The sequence below is a fragment of the Lissotriton vulgaris genome, chromosome 1_1, assembly GCF_964263255.1.
Source record: "Lissotriton vulgaris chromosome 1_1, aLisVul1.2, whole genome shotgun sequence".
Classification (NCBI taxonomy): Eukaryota; Metazoa; Chordata; class Amphibia; order Caudata; family Salamandridae; genus Lissotriton; species Lissotriton vulgaris.
This window is the reverse complement of record NC_141685.1, coordinates 1620791024-1620814445: the sequence shown is the minus strand read 5'-3', so window position 1 is coordinate 1620814445 and position 23422 is coordinate 1620791024. Positions and strand designations below refer to the sequence as shown.

The window sequence follows — 23422 nt, the reverse complement described above, 5'->3', positions numbered from 1 at the left end:
AGCTCACCCTGCTGGTAACTACCAGCAGTCTAGGTACCCGGTCACTGTGAATGCACTTGCACAATGACTCAGGCATTAAGACAAGCAGTGCTACAGGCAAATGTGCACAATATATGCAGTCTCCTAACCCCCTGCAGACTAGTGATTTAGTCGTGTAAAAATCAAGATAGTAGCCATGCAAGTCAGCAATCACACCGTTACTCTCTGTCCACTCCTGCAATCATCCTGACAAAACAATGTCCTCATCTAATCTCTGTGCTGAAAAATACGCACTTATAAACTCACCCTGCTGTGAACTACTAGCACTCTACCTATTCAGTCACTGTCCATGCACTTATACAGTGACTCAGGCATTAAGACAATAAGTGCTACAGTCACTTTTTGTGACATAGTGGTGGCGCCGGGGCACCTCCATATTTACAAGGAGAGAAAAATCCACCCTCTGTGGCTTTTCCTCTTCTTGTAAATACGGCCCCTACACACACAGCAATTTGCATTGAAGTGGCATTCCATGGGTGTTGCTGTGTATGTTCCCACATAACACCTATGGAACAAGACACATCACAAGATTTACGAGAAATCGTAAATCTGGAGATGCGTGTGAATGCTGCACCACCCTTGAGCTGGAGTAGCAAGGCCCAACGAGGAGAAAATGTTTTCATTTCTCCTCATTTTTTCCTCTTTCAATGCTTGCTGCATTCCACAGCACGCATTGAAGGAGGAAAATGCCTTTAGTGATTGTTTTTGTACAGGAAGGTGTCCCTTCCTGCACAAAAACAATCTCCCCACAAGTGCAGGCATCCTTGCACCACGGTGCAAGGGTGCCTGCGTCAGCGCATGGCTACAGTTTGTGCGCCAGTGCAGAGGGAAGCACAGAAAAGTGTCACAGCGCGGTGCAGCAAAAGGGCTTGCGGTGCCATGCTGCAGCACTTCCTCATAGATCTGCCCCTATAAATTCACCATACACTACTAATGCTTCTTTCAGTCAATCATGCTCTACACATATATTCAACCAAACTTTCAGACATTACCATGCAATTATAGTGATTGTTTTTACCCAGATAACGCAGTTCTGACAAGAACTTTTTTTTTCTTCTTTTTTGTAGTTTTTGAACAATTTTGTATATTTTTTGGTGTTTTTCTAAAAACTGTACAACAAAAGGAACAAAGTAAACAGCTAACTTTTGGAATTAAAGATCATTTCAACAACAAACAAACAAACAAAAAATTTAACAGAGGTGGTTTCTTTGAGCAGCACAAACAGCATCCACCGACTGTTCTCCATAGCAGATTACTTTCTTGCACTTGACACAGTGCTGCTCCAAGAATTCCGGTCTTATTTCCATAGGAGGCTGTGATGATGATGCTCCTGATGTTCTAGCTCCAGCTGCTGGTGGATTTTGAGCAGCTTGCCTCATTTCCTCCCGAGCAAGATAGCGAGGATGCAGAGTACGCAAATGCTTATACATGCTGGCAGTGCCAAATGAGTATTTCTTCTCACTGCCTCTTGAAAGGATTCTGTCGCAAATTATGCAGGTCACCTGACTGGCATTGACTTTTTTTTCTCCTTGGTGGAAAAGTAAAAAAAACTTCCAAACAACAGATTCTGGCCTCTGCTTAGATGGTGCCTCCTCCAACAGTTCTTCCTCCGAAGATACTTCCACCTGCTGCTGCTGTCCCGATGCCGTTTTCTTAGTTAGTTTTAGAAAAACACCCAAAAAATGCCAAAGATGTTCTTGTAGAAGATGAGATGTTCCTCAAAAGATGCTCCAACAAGAATGATTAAAATGGGTGGGGTCCTTCAATAGTTACAGTGGAAAATGTTATGAACCAATCAAATCCTTTTTTTAAGGTCACATGAGAGTGGCGCATCCAGCGCGCACGAAGAACGCACCGAAGCGACTCCACGAAAAATATTTTAAAATAATATACGTTTATTACAAGTAGAAATATATAATTTTTATGAATACCTTAGATAATCTCTTGTCCTAATATGTACATTAAAGATACAGGGCCCGATTCACAGAACTAACTTAAGACAAAATCCTAAACTTAATACTTTTGGTATTCACAGAATGCTCTTACTACTTTTGGTATTCACAGAATGCACTTACTACTTTTGGTGTTCACAGAATGGATTTATGACTACTAACTTTACGTCCGCACTCGGGCTGGAAATTCTGGCCCGGAGGCGGAGTTTGCAGCCCGGAGGCGGAGCTTCTGGCCCAAAGTTGGAGATTTCAGTCATCAGTCATGGCTAAATCCCCACATTCGAGCCGGAAGCTCCACCTCCGGGCCAGAAGCTCCACCTCCAGGCTGCAAGCTCTGCCTCCAAGCCAGAAGCTCCGTCTCCGGGCCGGAATTTCCAGCCCCAGTGCGGACGTAAAGTTAGTAGTCGTAAATCCATTTGGTGAATACCAAAAGTAGTAAGTGCATACTGTGAATACCAAAAGTAGTAAGTTCAGGATTTTGTCTTAAGTGAATTCTGTGAATCAGGCCCACATACATTAACTCTGAGCGAAGTACTATGCTATGCTTGCGTAGTTTGCGAAGTTTGCGCTGCTTCGCACTACACAAATTGCACGTAGCACAGTGCAAACACGCGTAGCTTAGCTGTCATTTTTTGCTTGCTCACAGTCCTCAACGTCAAGTTGGGGACTGCGAGCGAGCAAAATGACATCCCGGCAAGACTTTTTCCTCGTTTGCGATCAGCAACATCAAGTTGCAGATCGTGAGCTTGGAAAATAATCCTCCTGGCGAGATTATCAACGCGGGGGGGGGGTCAGGTTTCTCATTGCGAGTGGTCGCATATGCTTGCAACTGCTCGTGATGAGAAACTACCAGTCCGCGTTGAGAAAGCTGCAGCTCGAGTAGAAATCTACTCGAGCGGCAGAAAACAACTACTTGCACTGTGCAAGATGCGGTTTGCACTGATTGCACAGTGCGGACAAGCATCCGGCACTGTGCAATCAGTGCGAACAGCATTTTGCACAGTACACTACGCAGTTGCGTAGCTACGCGTAGCTTGCATAATGTGAAGTGAACTTTGAGTACCTACGCGTAGCGCTACTACGCGAACTACGCCCAGGGTTAACATACATATCATTTTAAAATATAAAACATTTCGCGGGAGTCACGCACTCAGCGCGCCCCAGCACGTATATTCCGTCACGTGGGGCCCGCCACCACGCAAACGTCGCGTACCGTAATGAGCATGTGTCACGAATATGTGGGAGCAGGAGTGGCGGAACGGTCGCATACCAATCTCGCACACTAAGTAATATTATACTTATATGACTTAACTGGAAAACACGTACCTGTTGCACACCTTACGCGGATCCTTCACAACTTTTCCAAAATGGCGGCTTGAATACGGGCACCCCTGTGTGAGGTACGCTTTGGGTGCGCGACTCCCAAAAATGTAGGAAAAAAATGTAAAAAAGAAAATAATAAATATATTAAAATAAAAAAATAAAACAAAATAATTATACTATATTTTACTTTTACATTTTTTTATTGCAATTTCTAGAAAAGTATATAATATTGTTTAATAAACAATATATTTACAAAAAAACTGTTAAGAACTCTTGAAATTCAGTACAAATAACATAGGTATACCTACTAATATACTTAAAAATTTGCATTTAAAAAACCTTTGAGATTCACTGAAAAAAACCATAGGTTTCAGGGACGTTAGAGTTAGAAATCAGCATTTAAAAAGCCTTAGAAATTCAATGAAAAAAACATTGATTTCAGGGGTGTTGTAGTTAGCTGGACATTTCACATTTGAGATGTCATCAGTGACATCATCAGCAGAGCATTGTGGGCGCGCGAGTTATAGTTAGCAGAACTAACTATAACGGAGGAATTTCTATGGTTTTGTACAAGTGAAATGTTCACTCAACTAGAACCGAGTCACAAGAAAAGAGAAAAACAAACGCGAAAAACAAGAAAAAGGGGCAGGGTAGAAACACCCTGACCCCCTAGTTCTGCTTAGGGGATCCCACAAGGACCCACAGGGCCCAAAATAGCATTACATTTTTTTTTTAAATGGCCGAATTGGTGCTGGGTGCGCGACTTTGGCAGCAAAAAAAAAAAAAAAACGAGGTGTGGACTCCCGCGCTTAGTTGTATTAAAGCCCCCGGGTGGGCCAGTTCCCGGGGGCCCCGAGGATTGATTTATGAGTTGTGGGGGGGGGCACACAGCCCCCCAAGCTCTGGGGAGGGCCACCCCAAGGCTTTTATTAATTATTTGCGGGGGCACACGGCCTCCCCACTGGCCCGGGGCTTTTTAAAGAAATAATTAAACCTGTGGGGGGCTCAAGCCCCCTCACATTCCCCGGGGACTGCCACCTCCCTGGGGCACTAAGATACAAATGTGGGGATCTGTTACGGGCCCCCGAGCCCCAGGAACCACCATCCCTCCGGGGCTCTGCAAACATTGGGAGGGGGGCTATGCGGCCCCCCTCTCCTGGAGCCCTTCATGGCCCTGGGGTCCGCCACCCCCCAGGGATGGCTCCTGCAGTGTGCCGGGGTGCCCACCTCCGGGACACTGCTGTTTGCTATGGCAGCCATTAGGAAAATGGGGTGACCCAGTGGTCCTGGACCTGGGTTTGATATGATACAAAAGACAATGGTCTTAGACCTAATTTAAAAGAGGAATTAAATCACAACCTACAATACTAGTATCATGAATAATTTGCTGAGCCCAAGACTCTGTTGACACACTAATTGAATACACATATTTCTCTAAAGCGCAACACCAAAATTATTTCTGTACAAAGGTTTTTATTCCGTTTAAGTTTTATGCAACAGTACATTGTTTACTGTAATTGACCGTGATGGACAGGAAAAAAGGGGCGTGGCCTCGGACCACCTCTCTGCAAAGCAGCGCTGTGGCGCTTACTGGAGGTACATGGTGGGCTTGTTGGCCCACAAGGATCCTCAGAATTCAAGGGGAATCAATCTCCCAAATTAAAACCCACCAGGGGGCGTTTGCACATTGGTGAAGGGAGGGGGCGGGCCTGATGGGACATGTGTGTACTTTTGCAATCACTCCACCAAAACCCAAGCACTTATAAATTCACCATGCACTCTCCTTGCAGCACTCTAAACAACCAGTCAGTACCCATGCACTCATGCAATGACCCATGTACTAACTCATGCAGCGCTACAATACCCTGAGCAGTACCCATGCAGTCCAGCCATTGCCCTGTCACTTCCCATGCACTCTTCCAATCACTCAGCGAGCACCATGTACTTATCCAATCACTCCAACAAAACCCAGGCACTTATAAATTCACCATGCACTCTCCTTGCAGTACTGTAATCTTCCAGTCAGTACCCATGTACTCATGGAGTTACCCAGGCACTAACACATGCACTTCTACAATCCCATGTGCACTACCCATGCAGACCTCTAACCACCTACACAGTACTGACTCACTTCTACAATTACCCAGGTTGTACCCATGCACTCCAGAAATTCCTCTGTCACTATGTATGCACTACTCCAATCGGCCATCCAGCATCATGCACTTATCCAATCACTCCGCCAAAACCCAAGCAGTTATAAAATCACCATGTACAGTCCTTGTGGCACACTAATCATCCAGTCACTACCCGTGTACTCATGCAATGACCCAGGCACTAACTCATAGCAAATACAGAGGAGGTCATGCTCTTTACAGGGGTACCCCAACGCATAGTGTTCCCTAGTGTATATAGGTGTTTTCACTGTATTCTTAGTGTCTTTTAGCATAGCACTGACTCCGGTCCTGGTTAGTCAGAGTCATTTACCACGAGTACCCGTCACTAAAAAGTTGGGGGCAGGGGAGGACTTTCTGCTCCTCTGTTGGCTCTTTTTGCACATCTCTTGCTTCTTCCTGTACTTTTCTTCGTCTTTCTGGACTTCTGTTGCCTCTTTCTACATTTGTCTTGCTGCTTGCTGCGCTTTTCTTCCTCTTTCTTCACATGTCCTAAGTTTGTAGGCATAGTTAGGAATTAGCATTTAAAAAAACATTTAAATTCACTGAAAAAAGCATAGGTTTCAGGCATGTTATAGTTAGAAATTAGCATTTAAAAAACCATTGAAATTCACTGGAAAAAACATAGGCTTCAGGCACGTTTTAGTTAGAAATTAGCATTGAAAAAACCATAGGTTTCAGGGACGTTATAGTTAGTCGGATAATTCACTCATACAAAACCATAGAAATTTCCCGTTATAGTTAGTTCAGTAAACTATAACTCATGCCCCCGCAATGCACCAATGACGTCACATATTACATCATTCTTGACATGGTCAGTGACATCCCTGATGACATCACTAATGGCATCTCAAATGACATCACTGATGACATCACTGATGACATCATCCACGTCAAATTCTGATGCACCTCCTCACTCGCTAATATAATCTGTGATACACCCACTGTAAAATACAGATTTCCATTTTCAAAACCATCGACACACCAATACCAGTTACAATATACGCACTCACTGATTCCTAGTTCTACACATATATTCACTCATACACCCATACAATCTCCATACATACAATCACTCATCAATACAACACTATCATATGCACTCATACACCTATACAGACACTCACACCCCACCACTCATCCATGGAGTTACTCACACACCTAGTCAGTCATGCAAATAATCAATCACACTCCCATTTCCCCCTCTATACAGTTATAAACACACCACCTCATTTATTCAAACATATACTAACACATACTTACTCTACTTACAATCACTGATACAAGTACACACTCATCCATACAGCCACTCTCACAGTCACTGAATCTCACGTATAGTCATTTATATACTCCAAGTCTCACATACACTGCCTCTTACATTTGTAATTACTTGGACAGGTACCACTGAGACATCCAATCTCTCACCAACACACCCATACACACACTCACCCGCCCATGCAGCTGTTTCCATATGCACTCTTGAACCCATACACCCAGTGAATTAACCACTCATACATCTATGCACAGTCACTCACCTCCCACACACCCACCATCACACTCAGTCTCCCATACAAATACTCAGGCAACCAATCAATAACGCATAAAGACACTTATGTAGCTACTGACCAACACATGCAGCAGCTTACACAACAACAGACATACTGATACACGCATTCAGAGAGTTTAGTCACTAACCCATGCATTCAGTAAGACACATTTAATCACTCACTTATACAGTAAGTCACGCACATACTAAATCCTCCATCCAGATACTTATACACCCACTCATTCTTCAATACACCGTGGCATATATATATAAAACATATTTAAACTTTAGAGAAACACACAGTCACTGGATGATGTCATCAGTGATGTCATTTGAGATATCATCAGTGATGTCATCAGTGATGTCGCTGACCATGTCATGAATGATGTAATATGTGACGTCATCTGCAGTGCATTGCGGGGCCCGAGTTATTGTTAGCTGAACTAACTATAATGGGCAAATTTGCATGGTTTTGTAAGAGTGAAATGTCCAACTAACTATAACGTCCCTGAAATCTATGGTTCTTTCAGTGAATTTCTGAGGTTTTTTAAATGCTAATTTCTAACTATAAAGTGCCTGAAACCTATGTTTTTTTCAGTGAATATATATATATATATATATATATATATATATATATATATATATATATATATATATATATATCACACATATATATATTACATATATATATATATATAGAGAGAGAGAGAAAGAGAGAGAGAGAGTGAGAGAGAGAGAGATAGAAAGAGAGATAGTAGGGTCCTTGCAACTTTTTTAAATTAATTTTTTATATTTTGGGTATCTGTTTACTTCACCAGTCACCACATAGGACTTAGATTGAGCTTAAGAGGAGGCTAGGAAATTGGTTATAATATGTCAGAAAATGTATTTGGAGCAACACCTATAGAAATATATTTTACAGACGGGATTAGTTTCTTGCGGTATAGTACGTCAAAAAAGAGTCAGAGAGGTGGGTGGTTATATAAAAAGGCCGCAATATAGACAATGTAGGGGTTTGTTATACAGAAAGAGGGTACAGAAACATGACCACACTAGGTTGCTCTATAACTGAGACAATTACTGTGTGTTTTGTTTGTTCTTTACATATTCTCATTACTTGCACATCCCTCACATCGACTGTGTATTGGTACTGTGCCAGATCTTTTTCTAGACAAAATATATAACAATGCTAAAAGGATTAAAAAAAGTTCTTCAAAGCAAAAAACACCACAAAGCAACTGGTTCCCAAAACCTAAGATTTGCAGCTTGGAGGTTCAGGTTAGGTTCCCCAGTAAAAGATATGTCACTCTCCTCGGAGATGCATATTTTATTTAATTAAAAAGACATGAAACCTGTAACAATACTTAAGTCTAAATGTAAATATTAACATGTTTATATAATTAATAACCCCGTAATAATAGGTTTATTGTTATGTACCTTGATGCCTTTAAAGCTCTTAGGTCTAATCATCACTGAAGTTAACTGCTCGCTGTGAAATTCAAACTATGGATTTAACAAATCACTACTGCAAATGAATGTAATTGTTTACCGGAAAACATAACTCAAATGATTGAGAAACCATTAAATGTTAAATGTTTACACATCTGGAGGTTTAGGTCTTTCCATTTTGAGCTATAATGTTGATGTATATAACTTGAACACATAAAAAAAGCCCATAAGGGAATCAGGCTCACCGTCACACTCTTGACAATCATGCTCAAATTTAGGAAACTTGTGTGGATATTAATTAGTTTGTGTTTGTGGTAGCGAGAAGTGATCTAGAAGGTGAACAGCACATACCTGGAGGGAGTACACAGTGAACTGCTGGAATAGAAATCAGTGAACCTTAGTCCTTGAGTTGCTAACCGATGCAGGTTTGGAGTCGAGGAGGAAGGGTGACCATAACAATCCAGATCACCGTAGCCCAAATCGTCAGCCAAAATCAGCACAATATTTGGTGGCGTAGCTGTGGTGGGCACCAGTGCCAGACACAAGCAGAGGAGAACTTGCTGAGCCGCTATCACCGCCATTGTTGCGTGCAAAAAGGACTCTAGCCACAGGTCATGCCAGCTAGTTTTGAATTTGAGTCCTAGGACGCTGTAAAAAATGCCTGACAAAATACAAAAAGTGCACTCTCTGGTAGCCTGGCAACACAAGACTGATCTTTGCTCTCTTCTGATGCTAAAAAAAATGTTTTTCAAAGACTGGATGGAAGCAGCTCGAGATGCCCTAGAGGGGATGGTTTTATTGCGGGGTTGGTTGAGAGGAGTCATAAGGTCTCTTCAAGTCAAGGGGATCAGCTGCTCCTCACATGGGTGAATGACTGCAGACTAAATAATACTTCACTTCAGATTCAGCCTCTGAAAGGGATCCTGCAGCCGGGCAGAAAGAACAAGAGTTGTAAATAAAAATTATGGGTGTTAAAATCATTTAAAAAAAACTTTGTTAAGAGACACAATTGCTTCTTAGTTAATGGGGTTTGCTGGTACTGTCCACATTAGTAAGTGAGCAAGTATTAAATATAGAACAAATGGACAAATTTAATGTTGTTAATGTTAGGGAGAGGACATGGCATAATGGCCATAGTTAGCCACCTTGAGGCTGGGGAAACAGGTTTGAGTCTGGCATTGGCTCAACATCCTGTGACTCTGGGCAAATCACTTAATTTCCCTGTGCCTACCAAAAAGTAATGTGTCCTGTGTAATGTAACTGGTGCTCATGTAAAGCGCTCCTTTACCTGGGGTATGGGTCCAGCAACTCCCAAAGCCAGGGTTTAGAGGGATTAAAAGGTCAATTCTGTCCCTCTTTACATAAATCATATGGACGATTCAAAGAAAATGCTGAGCTGCAGAGCCGAATTCATAAGGTGTTTATTGTAGATGTTATTATATTCAGCAGGAACAAGGCGCATTTAAGTGCCCTGGTTCGGTAGTATTCTGTGCAATATTATATATCTCGATAGGGTGCATCATTCATTTCAACACAGGGTTTGTGTGGTCAATAGGAATTCTTGATAGTTCTACAATATGAATTCTGCCATTAGTTTTATTGTTACTCCTGCAGTGATGTGTGTTCGGAGAGTTCCTAAAATTGTAGTTGAGCAGAAGGAAAGCTTCTTACTAACGACTCAGCTAACAAAACCTTTTCCTGGAAGCATTCGCACAGGGTCCGAATTTAAACAAACCATTCAATTAACGAGAGAATGAATGGAGATTTGAAAAGCACACACGGATGTCCTAAGGCTTCACGGTGCTTCCAATTGAGACAAAACAATCTAAGTCCCTAGCAAAATAAATGAATTTTAAAAATGTTCTAAAAGGAGGAGGAGCCAAGCTGGCAGCCAAGATGGCCGCTTAGACTCCCGGCTCCGTGGACCTCCTTATCCTGCCACAAGATCCTGCTATTTATCCTGCGCCTATGCAACGCCCCCGTATAGATGAGTCGAAACGAAGCCTGATCGTGTGATCCTGAGTGATCCACCAGATTTGAGGACGGAGAAACATCGCCTTTAAGATTGAGGCCTACATCAGCTTTGGAGCCGGGGCCTCGAGTAAGGGAGTAGCCGGCTACTAGTTGAACAACATCGGCCGTGGGAGTCCGGGAGGGACCGGTCAACCGGTATGGAAGTGGAGTTTTGCCCAATTCTAGTGGTGAACATCCAAACTGATAAGCGGCAAAAATGGAGCAAAATAATAACACGGCGGCTGCAATTGGAGTGCCATAAATGACGGAGCCCGGAGTGTGAACGGCTCGGACATCGTCTGAAACTCGGCCCGATGAATGCGGGCGTAACCTGGAAGGCTAACCTGAAGTATCCCAGCAAATCAGTGGGTTAATACGTGGGCCTACATCTACAGACACGAGGCATAGATCGCGAATGAGTTGAACGAAATGGCGCCCAATACCGACCTATGTACACTTCAGACCTGCTCCTCCAAAGTGACCGGAAAAGACCAAACAGATGAATTGGGACGATGTATCCTGTCTAAGGGGTCTCCGAAAGAGGAAAAGACTGCCACTATCGAGGGAGAAGAATTGGCGCTGGCCAGGGTTGAACCGACGCTTGGAGCTGTCATGGCGGCTATCGGTGGTCTACATTCATCCCTGGGCCAGCGAGCTCAAGCCCAGGAAAATAAACTGGTCGCAGTTACGTTTGAACAGGGGCTTATGAGAATGGCCTTTGTTCGATTGCATGACAAAATGAGAGCCTTGACACCCACAAAGGCCAAACTAATCAATGACGTAAACCCCATGAAACGGGAGGTGCAGGAGTTTCTGGACTACAACCTGACTTATGTCCAAGCACAGGGAGTCCTGGAAGAGTCAGTGTGTCCGACATCAACTCTGACTGTGGGAAAACTGCTCCGTGCTATTCTTCTGACGGCTCATGCTGGGACTCAAATGTGGTTCGACAATACGGCCCTTTCTTCCTTCCCGGATTCTATACAACTGGACCGGAAACAATGCCAGGAGTTCTTGTCGGTGTAGTGGGAACTCGGGGACAATGGGATTGAATATGCTCAGTTGTTCCCGGCTCGCTTCAGTGTGCAACTGGATGAAAACTTTGGGTCCTTTAAATCTCTTGAGATGGCGACAGCTCGGCTAGGAAACATCCATGCGCCTGATCGGACGGGCCAAGGGTGAAAATGGTTGACCGTCTGATGACATTTGTTGACTTGGTGACTGTGCGGGACTCACTTTACAATATTGGTAACGGGAGGCGAAGTAGGCGAACAATGAATCCCCTGATTTTTGATCGATTGATAATTTGCTAGTGAATCCGTAAATAAACGGGAGGCTCAGATCTGGTGGGGGGAGGCCGGGAGCCTGAACGAAGGTCCTCCTCCACTTACTATTTTTCTTTATTGTAGATTAGATGGGGCGACAGGCACACTGCTAGTTGGGGTCCAGCGTAAGCTACATGCAGGGATGCAGGGTGGGGGGTGTGGAGTTGCGCATGTTACGTTGTTTATTTTTCTTTTTTGTCTTCCTTTTTTGGCTTCTTTCGTTCGTAAATATCCGTGATTCATCCTGATTATGTTCCAGTACCAAGGGGCAATACAAGCTTTACTATCCTGATTTGTTTATTTTATGTGTAGATGTCTGAAGTTTAACCTGCTTATGGTTCTAGTATCAAGGGGGCAATACAAGCTTCGTTATCCTGACTTTATGGGTGGGCGGGGCCTGAGAGCTGCACGCTTAGGGTATATCGTGAATTTTATTTGTGTTGTATTGTCGACTGATTATAGGCGTTGGGGTCTCAGTGTCCTGCTTGTTGTCCTGCATATATCCTGATCTTTCAATTGTTTGATTTAATGTTCGTAATTGACTGTATTGCACCTGATATGCCTTTATTATTCTTGTTTTAAAACTAATAAAAAGATTTTTTTTTTAAATGTTCAATAAGATTGCACATTTTCCTTTAACTGAAGGGAAACTGGTAGCCCATTCCAGAGGTAAGCAGCAACCACAGAAAAGGCTTTTGCACCAGCTCTTGAGTTAGAAATTTGAGGAATCATCAACATAAAATATTTATTCAACATTAGATTATCCTTAAAATCATATAAGCAAGTTACTGTTAAATTAATTACATACAATCATCATCACGTATATGTATATCTAGTATCAGATCGGGTGGATAAAAAGATTTTTAAGACCGACTATTCATTGATTCACCACCTAGATCAGTTCAATTAAACATGGATGTCTCTCCAACATATCCCTCATAAAACTCTTTTCAAATATATACAATCAATTCATCAAATCTCCATCAATTTGATGTTCTACCATGGGGCAAAATTTCTTCTGTAGTACATTCAAGAAGTATAACAAGCACTTGCAATGCGTTCGCTCTCACATTTTTTTTTAGAGTTAGAGCTATTGGCATTGTAAATGTAGATGTGTTAAAGTGCTGGTATTGACAATTTAGGGCCACGCCCTGAAATCACCGGGTCAAATTAAGCATTGGGTATGCTGTAATAGATGTCGCCACTCTCTTCTTGTTTACTCATAACCTACCCTTGCTGTGACAAGGGCTTTTGAATTGTGTCCTGATTAGGTTTCCAGGAAGTAAGGTTGTTCAGAAGAACAGCCATAATCAGACTTTCTTAAATCTGGTAACACGGATATTTAGCATTCTTTTTCATATCATTCCACACAGCGACAAAAGCATGACAGCCTCAAATTATGTGTGTGTGTGTTTTAGAAAGTCAAAAAACTTTACATTTTCACACTTTTCCTACTAACCATTTTGTTGTGACGTTTTTTGTTGCTTAAATGGCGCATGATATGGCATTTAAATGCAACCAGCTGTTCATTCTCAATTGTTTAAAACTATATTGCCACACCCTCTGTGCACGAGTAACATTGAGCTTGAGTCACCTTGCATGTAGGGCCTAACCCAGTTTATGCTAATTTAAATGGCGCTAGTAACATTACACCCTCGGGAGATGGCCTGCGATTAAAATGGAGGGGAGTTGATAGTGGGACCATATTAGAAAATGTGAAAAAGAAACATCCCCACCTAATCTCCTCCTGTTTATCCTCTGATGGGAATCCCCTCAGGATAATCGCGGACTTTGGCAAATTATGTCTTGTTATAAAAACCTGTTTATCGGTCCCATTGCCAAAGAAAGAGAAAGACCCGAGGTGGTTTGACCCCGCTTGTTCATTGGCAAACAGGGCATTGCGTAAGGCACTAACTAATAGGTCCAGATGCACAGCATAGATACAGGGGGCTAGGAAATATTACAAATTTAAAATAGCTGAACGGAAACCAGCATTACTGACGGAGCGGTGGGAGTCACTGGTTGGAAGTGCAAATCAGAAGAGCAGTGGCCCCTTCTGGACTGCCGTCAGGAAAATGCGAGACATGGGCAAACAATTAAATCTGATTAGCTGTAATATAACCAGCAGTGTTTGGGAGGCCCATTTTTCAATAATATATGCTTTACCAAGTGAGATAACAATAAGCTTTGTTCCTTGTCAACTGCCTACAGTTTGGTCTCCATGAGGTAGAAGTAGCCATCAGTCAGAGCCTTGGCAACAAGGCTCCAGGTCCTGATGGACTACCTATAGATGTTATTAAGTTTAGTCTAGATCTATGGGCACCGATTCTTCTTAATGTTTTTCATAGTTTGCCCTCTGTGCCCATGCCTGATTCTTGGTCCATGAGCACCATAGTTTCAATCTTTAAAAAGGACGATAGATCAGATCCGGTCAATTATCGTCCTATCTCACTTTTGGATAACACTTTAAAAATCCTGGGGCGAGTCCTTTATAACAGGATTTTGGAATGGACAGAAGATAGTGACTTATTGGACCCCTGTCAGATGGGATTCAGGAGCAAGGTGGGCACGGTGGAGCAAAGTTTGAATTTGAAGTTAATAATTGACAAGTATAACATCGCTCGATCGTTCCCTATTTACCTTGCTTTCATGGATCTTTCATCCCCCTTCGATCTAGTCAATACATCCAAACTATGGTCTATTATTTTGGACTACGGACTGGACGAAGCTCTTGTTAATTTCTTGGCTTATCTCCATACTGACCTTAAGGCACAAGTCAGGATCGGGACAGGCGGGGAAGTATCAGGACCTATTAAAATCGGTGGGGGGGTAAGACAGGGGTGCGTTTTATCTCCCCTGCTTTTTATCATTTATATCAATGGCCTAGCTAAATTCCTAAAACAAGTGACTACAGATGTGCCAATTATCCAGGGACAACCATTACCAGTTTTATTATACGCAGATGATGCGGTTCTTATGAGCCGCACACCTAATGCCCTCCGCTCACTTATTAAAACTTTTGTTCAATATATAGAGGGTTTAGATCTGCGTGTGAATTTTAAAAAATCTTTTATTATGGCATGTGGGCCTGGGAAGCGGTAGCTCAACACTATACATGTAGGGACAGATAAATTAGAATCTGTGAACACATTCCCATATTTAGGGTTGGTTTTCGCTGCGAATGGCTCATGGAATGGGCATTTGGCCCACACCACGGGCAAGTTCTCGAAAGCCACCAATTCTATTTTGAGCTTGCCACGCGCAAAGAAAATAGGCGCCACTAGAGCTATTTTAAAAAATTTGAGGCTACAGTGCGTACCTGCAGCAACATATGGGGCAGAGGTTTGGGGTCTAGGGACAAGTCCCAGCATTCAACGAGAGGAAAACCGGTTCTGTAGAAGAATGCCTGGTGCCCCAATCTCATCATCTGAGTTCATTTGTCATAATGAATTAAACCTCCCTTATACATGTGATTTTATCAGAACTAGACCAGCTCTATTCTGGATTAGGATCTGGAGGAACAACTCAGCTGCCCTTACACAGGATATTATGAAAGATTGTCTTAAATGCGAACAGGGCCTAGCTATCCCCTGGCTTGCGGGAGTTTCAAAGACATTGCATGCCGTGGGTTGGGGAGATCTTTTCTCTGATCCACTTAGGATAGAGCCTAAAGATAAGAATGAGATCAAACAAGCTCTATATGCATTTTATAACTCAGAAAGAATGGGAAGGGAAACACTTAAATCCACCGTTGCGACATACATGGGGAATGAACTGTGTAGACAACCACTTCCATCCTACCTCACTCTCCCCATGAACAACTGGGAAAGATCATTGCTATTCCGCCTCAGGGCGGGCTCTGTGAAATTTTTATTGGGTTTCCCTTTGGGTTATTGTCATATAGCACACTATAACACATGTCCGTGCGATGGTACAAGTACACAGAATGATTTGCACTTCCTATTTTTCTGGAAATTTTATTTAAAGTATATCAACTGGTTTTTAACCCCATATTTTAGAAAAAGAAGACCTCTCTCTTTAGGGGAGTCTTATTTAATGTTGCTTTCACTGGACACAGATGAACTAACTTTTCGCACAAGCACTTTTTTGAGACTGATATCTCGCGTACGCAAAATTTTACCTATGAGAGCTATAACAACATTTTTGATTATGATCACTGTAAATTGATCTATTTATGAAATGGTACTGTTTGTTTTATTGTTGTACTTTTATGGATTTTATGAAATTCGAATAAAGGTCTTTTGAATTGAATTGAGTAACATAGAGTATGGATTCACTCCAGGCCCATCTGTTTTCCATTGGTTTACTCGCATCCACAGGATAATCCTACATCCCTCCAATCTGCATAATCTGGGGAGCAGATTATCATTCCGACAATGTTATGTGAAGGAGAACTTTCTGTGATGATTATTTATTTATGTGAAATTGAAAACTGCAGAGGAAACACTTCTGAAGAGTAAGGAAAATGTGACATTACCAAACCATGCCTCATCTTGACATATATGCAAGACTACACTTGTTAACACTGCCATGGGCCATACTGAAAGAAACCCCATTGCCGCTCGCCCATGGGGGCAGCTCTCATCGGTGCAGGAGGTGCAGAAGCACTGGGACCCGTAGATGAACTGTCTGACTGCATGCCCACTATGATTGCTTCACCACCCAGCTAGGGGTGGGAGCCTGTTTTGAAGGCTGCCATACGGAGCCATTTTAGCCTTGATGTAGCACTGCCCCACTCTAAACTTCAGTACTGTGCAGGGGACAGTAGAAGGTGTGTGACCAGTGCTTTAAATGGTCAGGTCCTGCCCGGCACTTAGGACTTGCACTTCTCACCAATGCTGCAATACATTTAATGGGAGAGTACTGTCACTTCTCAGAAGCAAACAGGTACGCTAAAAGTGAGCACCTGCACTTCTGTATTTGCATTCCGAGCACGTGTGTGTGTTGAGCTTGTTGAGCCTGTTGAGTATGGGCATGTGCGTGTCAGGGGTAGGAGAATTATCATTTCATACACATACAGCTGTGCATCTATCAATGTTGCAGTGTTTCGGGAGTGAACAAGTTGGCGATATTTGCTCTGTTGAGTGGGCACATGATGACACTCAGGTCGCCTTGCTCTGCATGAGACAGTTTTCTGTGATAAAGCCACCAGTCACTACCTCCCAGGCATCAAAATAAATGTGAATTACCTTTGGCTACAAAACTGGCCCACATTTGCAAATCAATGCAGTTTTAAACTTGTAAAGACTCGCTGTGTAGATGTTTTGCAAGGCATGGGAAACGGCATGTATTTGTGTTGCCTACACTCAACGTTTGTGTTAATGTGAAGGAAATCAACAGTAAAACGGCCCACCAGACCATAAGCAGGCCTACAAACAGCCCAAAAACAGCCCACACATTGACCTGTAGTTTATCCCGCCAGGCAATGCCCGGATGCCCCATTGTCCAGTCAGCCCTATGCATTAATTACTGGATATGTCATTTGAACTTTATTTCCCTCTTTCCAACAGCATGTGCGAACAAGGACTTCTTATAAGCTGCTCTAGTGTCAGGAGAATGGGCGTATTCTGTTGCAGAAAGATATGGACATGAGACACAGGGCGCATTTGTACAAACTCATCTCCTCCTTTCTGGTGCAAGCAAATGTTGGCAGCACATTCAGCAAGAGGAGTGAGCAAGAGATCTGAGAAGGAATGTTTCCACATCCTGAGAAACAGTGTTTGGAGGTTTAACTAAAAATGTGTGATCGTATGGATGAATTCGTGCTTATAGGAATGTTTGTGCAGATGAATGTATAAAATGTGTCTATGTGGTACATGTGCATATTTATGTGTGTGCTATTGTATGTGGTTATATGCATGTGATGTTTGTGGGCTTGTCCGTGGTGTGTGCATTTGAGTGTTTGCATACCAGTGATTTCTATTTGTATGCAGTCAATGTTGATAAGTTTGTGTGTGTGTGTTGACTAGATTTGGATAAACATGCACATGTATTTGATAACTGCATTGCTATGGTGAAATGCATTTCTGTTTTACACGGACACAAAGAAAATGTGATGACAGCGGGTAAATGACAACATAATTTTGAATCATGTACAGATACAGTTGGTTAGCCTATGGTGGAACCAGATAGTGAAACTGTGGACAGAGTGTCTGGGTGGGGACAGAGGTCGCTGCTGCTGTTAGGCGTGTGCCACTGTTGAACACCGCACCGGAGGTCGACCAAAGAAGATCCCTGAGTTTATCTTTAGCTGCTCCCAGTCCCTCCGTTCCTCAGCGCCTCCGCAGAGGGGGTTTCTGCCAGCTTGCGAATTGAGGTGGATGTGGCCCACATCTATATACACTTTATTTCTAAGAAAATGTTATATCTGCTGATTTAATCTACTCATTTTTGATGCAAATACTATGCTTGTAACTTTTTTCTGTTGCGGTTTTAAGAGTATATAAGCCACTGTTTTTGAACAGTGCGTTGGACATCAGATTGGATTGTCAACTTTTCTCTTTCGTGCTGTTTCTTTTTAGCGATAATTCCCTCCAACACTTTTTTTTTCCATTGGAAAGACAGGGGAGAAAGGGTACACAGGGAGAGTACCGGGGCTATGAGAATTTTCCAGCAGTGGAATTTAAATCAGTTTGTGAAACAGGCCATAAAAGAATGCCTGTCCCCTCAAGGTCATGAAATCATGCTGTTCAGAGAGAACAATCAAAAGTAAGGCGCAATTAATGTAGTGAACAGCATGTTACCAGGAAACATCAGGCACCGGCACAGCAGTTAGCGTCTTAAGTTATGCAATGATAATCCTCCGAAGTAAGGAACCCAGTCATTAAATAATATAGATGTGTGTGCCGCCAGGTTTACGTCAAGCCTGCACCTGACCTGAAGTATGCGGGCAAGGAGCCGGAGCACATGGCGGGCTATCACCCTAGAAGACCCGGCTAGCACTCATGGCACACTTTCATTCACATCAGATGGCAAGGTTTTTGGCGTGCTGGGAAGTTCAGGAGTGATAAGTGAACATGGCCCAAGCCTGAGTTCTGAACGTACATTAAAGAACACATGTGCAGGTGATCTGTGCCAAGCTGCATAAACCCGCCTTGTTCATATTGTTCACATGTCTTCAGTAGTCTGGAATGCACTGGAGGGGCAGGGAGGAGAGGCCATCACATGCTATAACATTGTGATGGTCAAACAAAATATTCTATTAGTAAAAATTGCCATGGAGAGACCTTGCACCAATAAATGCACCAATAACAAGCAGGCATTTTTTTGATTCAACAGATAACAACCAATAGCAATTGGTGGGTGTGTCAAACCCCACAGAAGAAATGCAACAGGTCAAAGCTTGACCTAAGAAAAAAGATTTGCGACACTGTAAGCAATTACTCCGGCCATGCTAGTTCTTAAAATTCTCACTGGTTCCTCACACTGTCTGACCCCTAAAAGCTGACACACAGGCAAAATCCACTTCCTGTGAGGGGGAAATAAGCCTTACAAAAAAGAACTGGTATGTAACGGTTTCAATCTCGGTTCTGCATAATGCCCGGGATCTATGGCTAAAACAGTATTTCTAGCCCACTGTATGCAAAAGCTATTGATGGTCAGGATCTTGTATCTGTATTTAATATATAGCTGTTTTGCCATAGGGCATGTAATATTGTCAAGAAGAATATCAAATGATTAAATACATTTATGGTTTACAAATGTATCTAATCAACAAGGTTCCCCGGAAAGTTGCTGTGCACGGTTTTTCATCTGTTGCAGGTGAGGGTCAGAGTCAGGCTCCTCCTTCCAGAATCCTCGGAGTGGTATCGATTCTCTATGGGGGCCCACCTCTCGATAATACCAAGTCTCGAATGAAATACTCAAAGACTGTTGGAGTTATCAAGCGGGGAAGGAAAGGGTATGAACAGCTGGGAGGGAGCCCTCGGGATGACACAGGAAAACACTATAAGGAGATATACTGCAACACTTCCATTCATTTGTAAACAGGTACATGTCCATAATCCAATTCTAGAGCAACTCTCACACCGTACCTGAAATAACAAAGAAGTGAACGAATGATGCCAGAAGAGAGCAGGGTGGTTGCATGTTCCTCAACCTGAAACTATAGGAGAGGAAGTAGAGCATGCAATGTAAACACTTCCTATCTCAATCGATACCTTGGTTAAGTATGCTTAAGGAAAACCTTATATCACCTACCACAGGTTATACGACATTATGGCCATAGGTGAACACTGAGAACTGCACCCTTTCGAAGCACTCTCTTCTGGAAGAATAAGAAAACAAGGAACAACCAAATTGCAGGGTACAATATGGGATAAAGTTCAATCACAGTCTTGCATAACGTCCAAACAAAAGAAAGAAGCCCAGGTACATTGATACTCCACAATATCCTTGGCATAAAGTAAACGAAATGCAAAGTACCAGTGTGACCCTTCCGTTTATGAATAACCAATAGTCACACAAATGTCTAGGTAGGGTCCTCAACAGGGTGTTCTGCCCCACAAGGTCACATACAGAGAAAAACAATAGATGTTTTGTTTCTTTCCTGATTGAAACTGGACTGGTTGCTGCCAGCAGAAAATAGAGTTGGCAAAAATAATGTCCCACAGACTGCAAGTGTTCCTCTGCAAGGGACCGTAGATCATCGGTCCCCGCCAACAGAAAAAAGAGCTATCCAAATATACAGTCCCTGACATCGGTAGCCTTCTCTGCAAGAGCCCCACAAGCCAGACTCGACCAACAGAGGAGGAGCGCCGGGGAGAGCAACGAGGCACGAACCCTTTGCCTCTCGCTCCGGAGAAATGCGGTACCAGAAATGTGCAACAGCACTCTCACCGCCTTAGAATGAAGTCCGTAGGAGAAGTCTGCTTCAGCGCAAGCGATCAGGATAATCGGCAGTGTTTCTTCTTTGACCGCTGACATTTACCCTGCTTCCGACGTCACCTTGTGGTCATGTGGGGAGTGACTCGCTTTGCATGCCGGGGATTGTAGTCCTCAGATCCCTCCACTTCCTGGTTTGCACTAGCAGTGCAGCTAGCGGGCAACCAGTGTCTATTCCTGACAGAACATCCCCCTTCTGGAGAACGCTGGGTGACTGATGGTTTGTCCGGATGTAAGCGATGGAACCGGGCCACCAACCGATGTGTATGCACCGCCCCGGCAGGTTCCCATGTGCTCTCCTCAGGCCCATATCCCTTCCATGCGAGTAAATACCAGATCTTCCCACTTACCCTCTTGGCGGCCAAGATCTCCTTTACATCCTACTCGTTCTCCTGACAAACCGATATGGGATCAGGCCTTTTTTGTAACGGGCAGTGGGAAGGCTTCAGTAGCCAAACATGGAAAACTGGGTGGATTCGGAAATGGGCCAGCAACTGTAGCTTTACCACCACAGGATTGACGTGCTTGACCACCCGATAGGGACCAATGAACTTGGGATTAAATACACTGTATTTCCTGAATTGAATATATTTTGTCGACAGCCACACCCTATCTCCCTTTTTATACACAGGACCTAGTCTTTGATGTTTGTCTGGCTGTTTTATATGTCATTTTTGCCTTGAGCAGGTTGGTACGTGTTGCAAGAAAGGTTTTGCTGATGTCCGATAGTCTCACACCTACTTCGGGTAGTTTGTTGTTCTTTCTGGGAAGCACAAAAGGGTGAAACCGAGGATGAAAGCCCTAGTTGCTGAGGAAAGGAGTATGTTGTGTGAAAGAGTGTTTGGTGCTGTTGTAGGCTATTTCTGCCACCCATAACCATTCCACCCATGCTTCTGTATTGTTATCAACATAACTTCTGAGATATTGTTTGAGGGTCTGATTAAGCCTCTCTGTCTGTCCGTCTGTCTGAGGGTGGTAGCTTGTGGAAAGGGAGGAGGCGATCCGTAACTCAGAGCACCAGGTCTTCCAGAAAAGACCCATTAACTGGGCCCCTCTAGCTGAGACTATGACTTTTGGAAGGCCATGTAGCCTGACTATATGTGTTAACAAGATGCGCGCCAATTGGCCTGCCGAGGGTGCTTGTTTGCAAGTAACAAAGTGTCCCATTTTGGTTAGATAGTCCACAACCACAACGATTGCTGTGCTGCCTTGATCCTTGGGCAAACCTACTATGAAGTCCACAGAGAACCTTTCCCATGGCATCTCTTGTGTGGGAAAGGGCTGTAGTAGCACTTGGGCTTGTCTGTGGTCGGTCTTCATCTGGGCACACGTGGGACATTCTCGAACCCATCGCAGAACGTCCAGACGGACCGTGGGCCACCAACATTGTCTCAATACTTTCTCCAGGGTCTTGTTTCCTCCAATGTGTCTAGCACATGGAAGACTATGACACCATGTAAACACCATCTTGCGTAGCTCTTGGGTAGGAACCAGTACCTGCGAGCCTTTCAGGGGGAGACCTTGTCTTATCAGCCATTCTGGATGAAGTCTGAGCCAGGTTCTCCAGGTAAATGATTGTATCCCTCTTCTGGTCTTCTGCAGAAAGATGTCCATCTGTACAGCATACAGTACCTTGCTAGGTTCTATGATGGATTGTTCAAGAATAGAGGACTGTTGAGCAGGGTTTTCTTGCCTTGTCAAAGCGTCTGTATTGTCTGTACCCGGCCGGAAGATGACGATGAAGTGATATTCAGCAAAACAAAACGTCGAACGGAGCTGGGGAGGAGTGAGATGACGTGCGGCTTGCATGAACTGAAGGTTGCAATGGTCGGAATAGACTGTTACCTGGTGGACCGCTCCCATCAACAAATGTCCCCATTCCAGAAATTCATCTCTTATCGCCAGGAGTTCCTTTTCCGCAATCGTTTAGTTTTGTTCAGTCGGATTTAATTTTCGGGACATGAATGCGATGGGATGCAGGTAACCAGTCATTTTGTGCCTTTGGGACAACACAGCTCCCACAGCTATGTCAGATGCGCCTGCTTCCAAGATGAAAGGCAACCTTGAATTGGCATGCGTGAGAACAGGAGCAGACATGAAGGCCTCCTTCAAAAGATCAAATTCATTTTGTGTTTCTTTGGTCCAAAGAAAGGGCATCTTCTTTCGGGTTAAGTGGGCCAAGGGTGCCACCAGGTCCGAAAAGTGTTGAATAAACCTCATGTAGAAGTTAGTGAAACCCAACAGGCTTTGTATTTCTTTCACAGTAGTAGAACATGGCCATTCTATGATTGCCCGGATCTTCCTTTCCGCCCTAATCTGTCCTGAGGGAGTAAGCATGATCCCTAAGAACTCAACGGTGGTTACATGAAATTTGGATTCGGTGATTTTGCAAAATAATAGTTGTTTCCGTAGAGCCTGTAGTACCTGACCCACGTGGATGACATTTTCTTCCTCATTTGCAGAATATATCAGGATGTCATCGATATAAACCACGACAAAGTGGTCCAAGAAATCTCTGAGTACTTAGTTAAGGAAGAACGGAAACGCTGCTGGTGCGTTGCATAGCTCAAAGAGGTATTCAAATAGGCCATACCATGTTTTGAAGGCGGTATTCCATTCATCACCATGGCGCATCCGCACCAGATGATACACCCCTCTGAGGTCCAGCTTTGTATATATGCCTGCAGCTCTAACCTGCTC

General features: G+C 43.4%; 1 protein-coding gene across 1 annotated transcript in view; it reads right to left on the bottom strand.

The window, feature by feature from the left end:
* LOC147750913 (arylsulfatase A-like) overlaps positions 1-9193 on the bottom strand; it is a 495797-nt gene extending 486604 nt beyond the window's left edge. The window contains exon 1 of the mRNA XM_086937290.1: positions 8832-9193. Coding sequence (XP_086793416.1) covers positions 8832-9061 — 230 coding nt within the window. The 5' untranslated portion in view covers positions 9062-9193. The remainder of the gene's footprint in view (positions 1-8831) is intronic.
* Positions 9194-23422: the final 14229 nt, after the last annotated feature.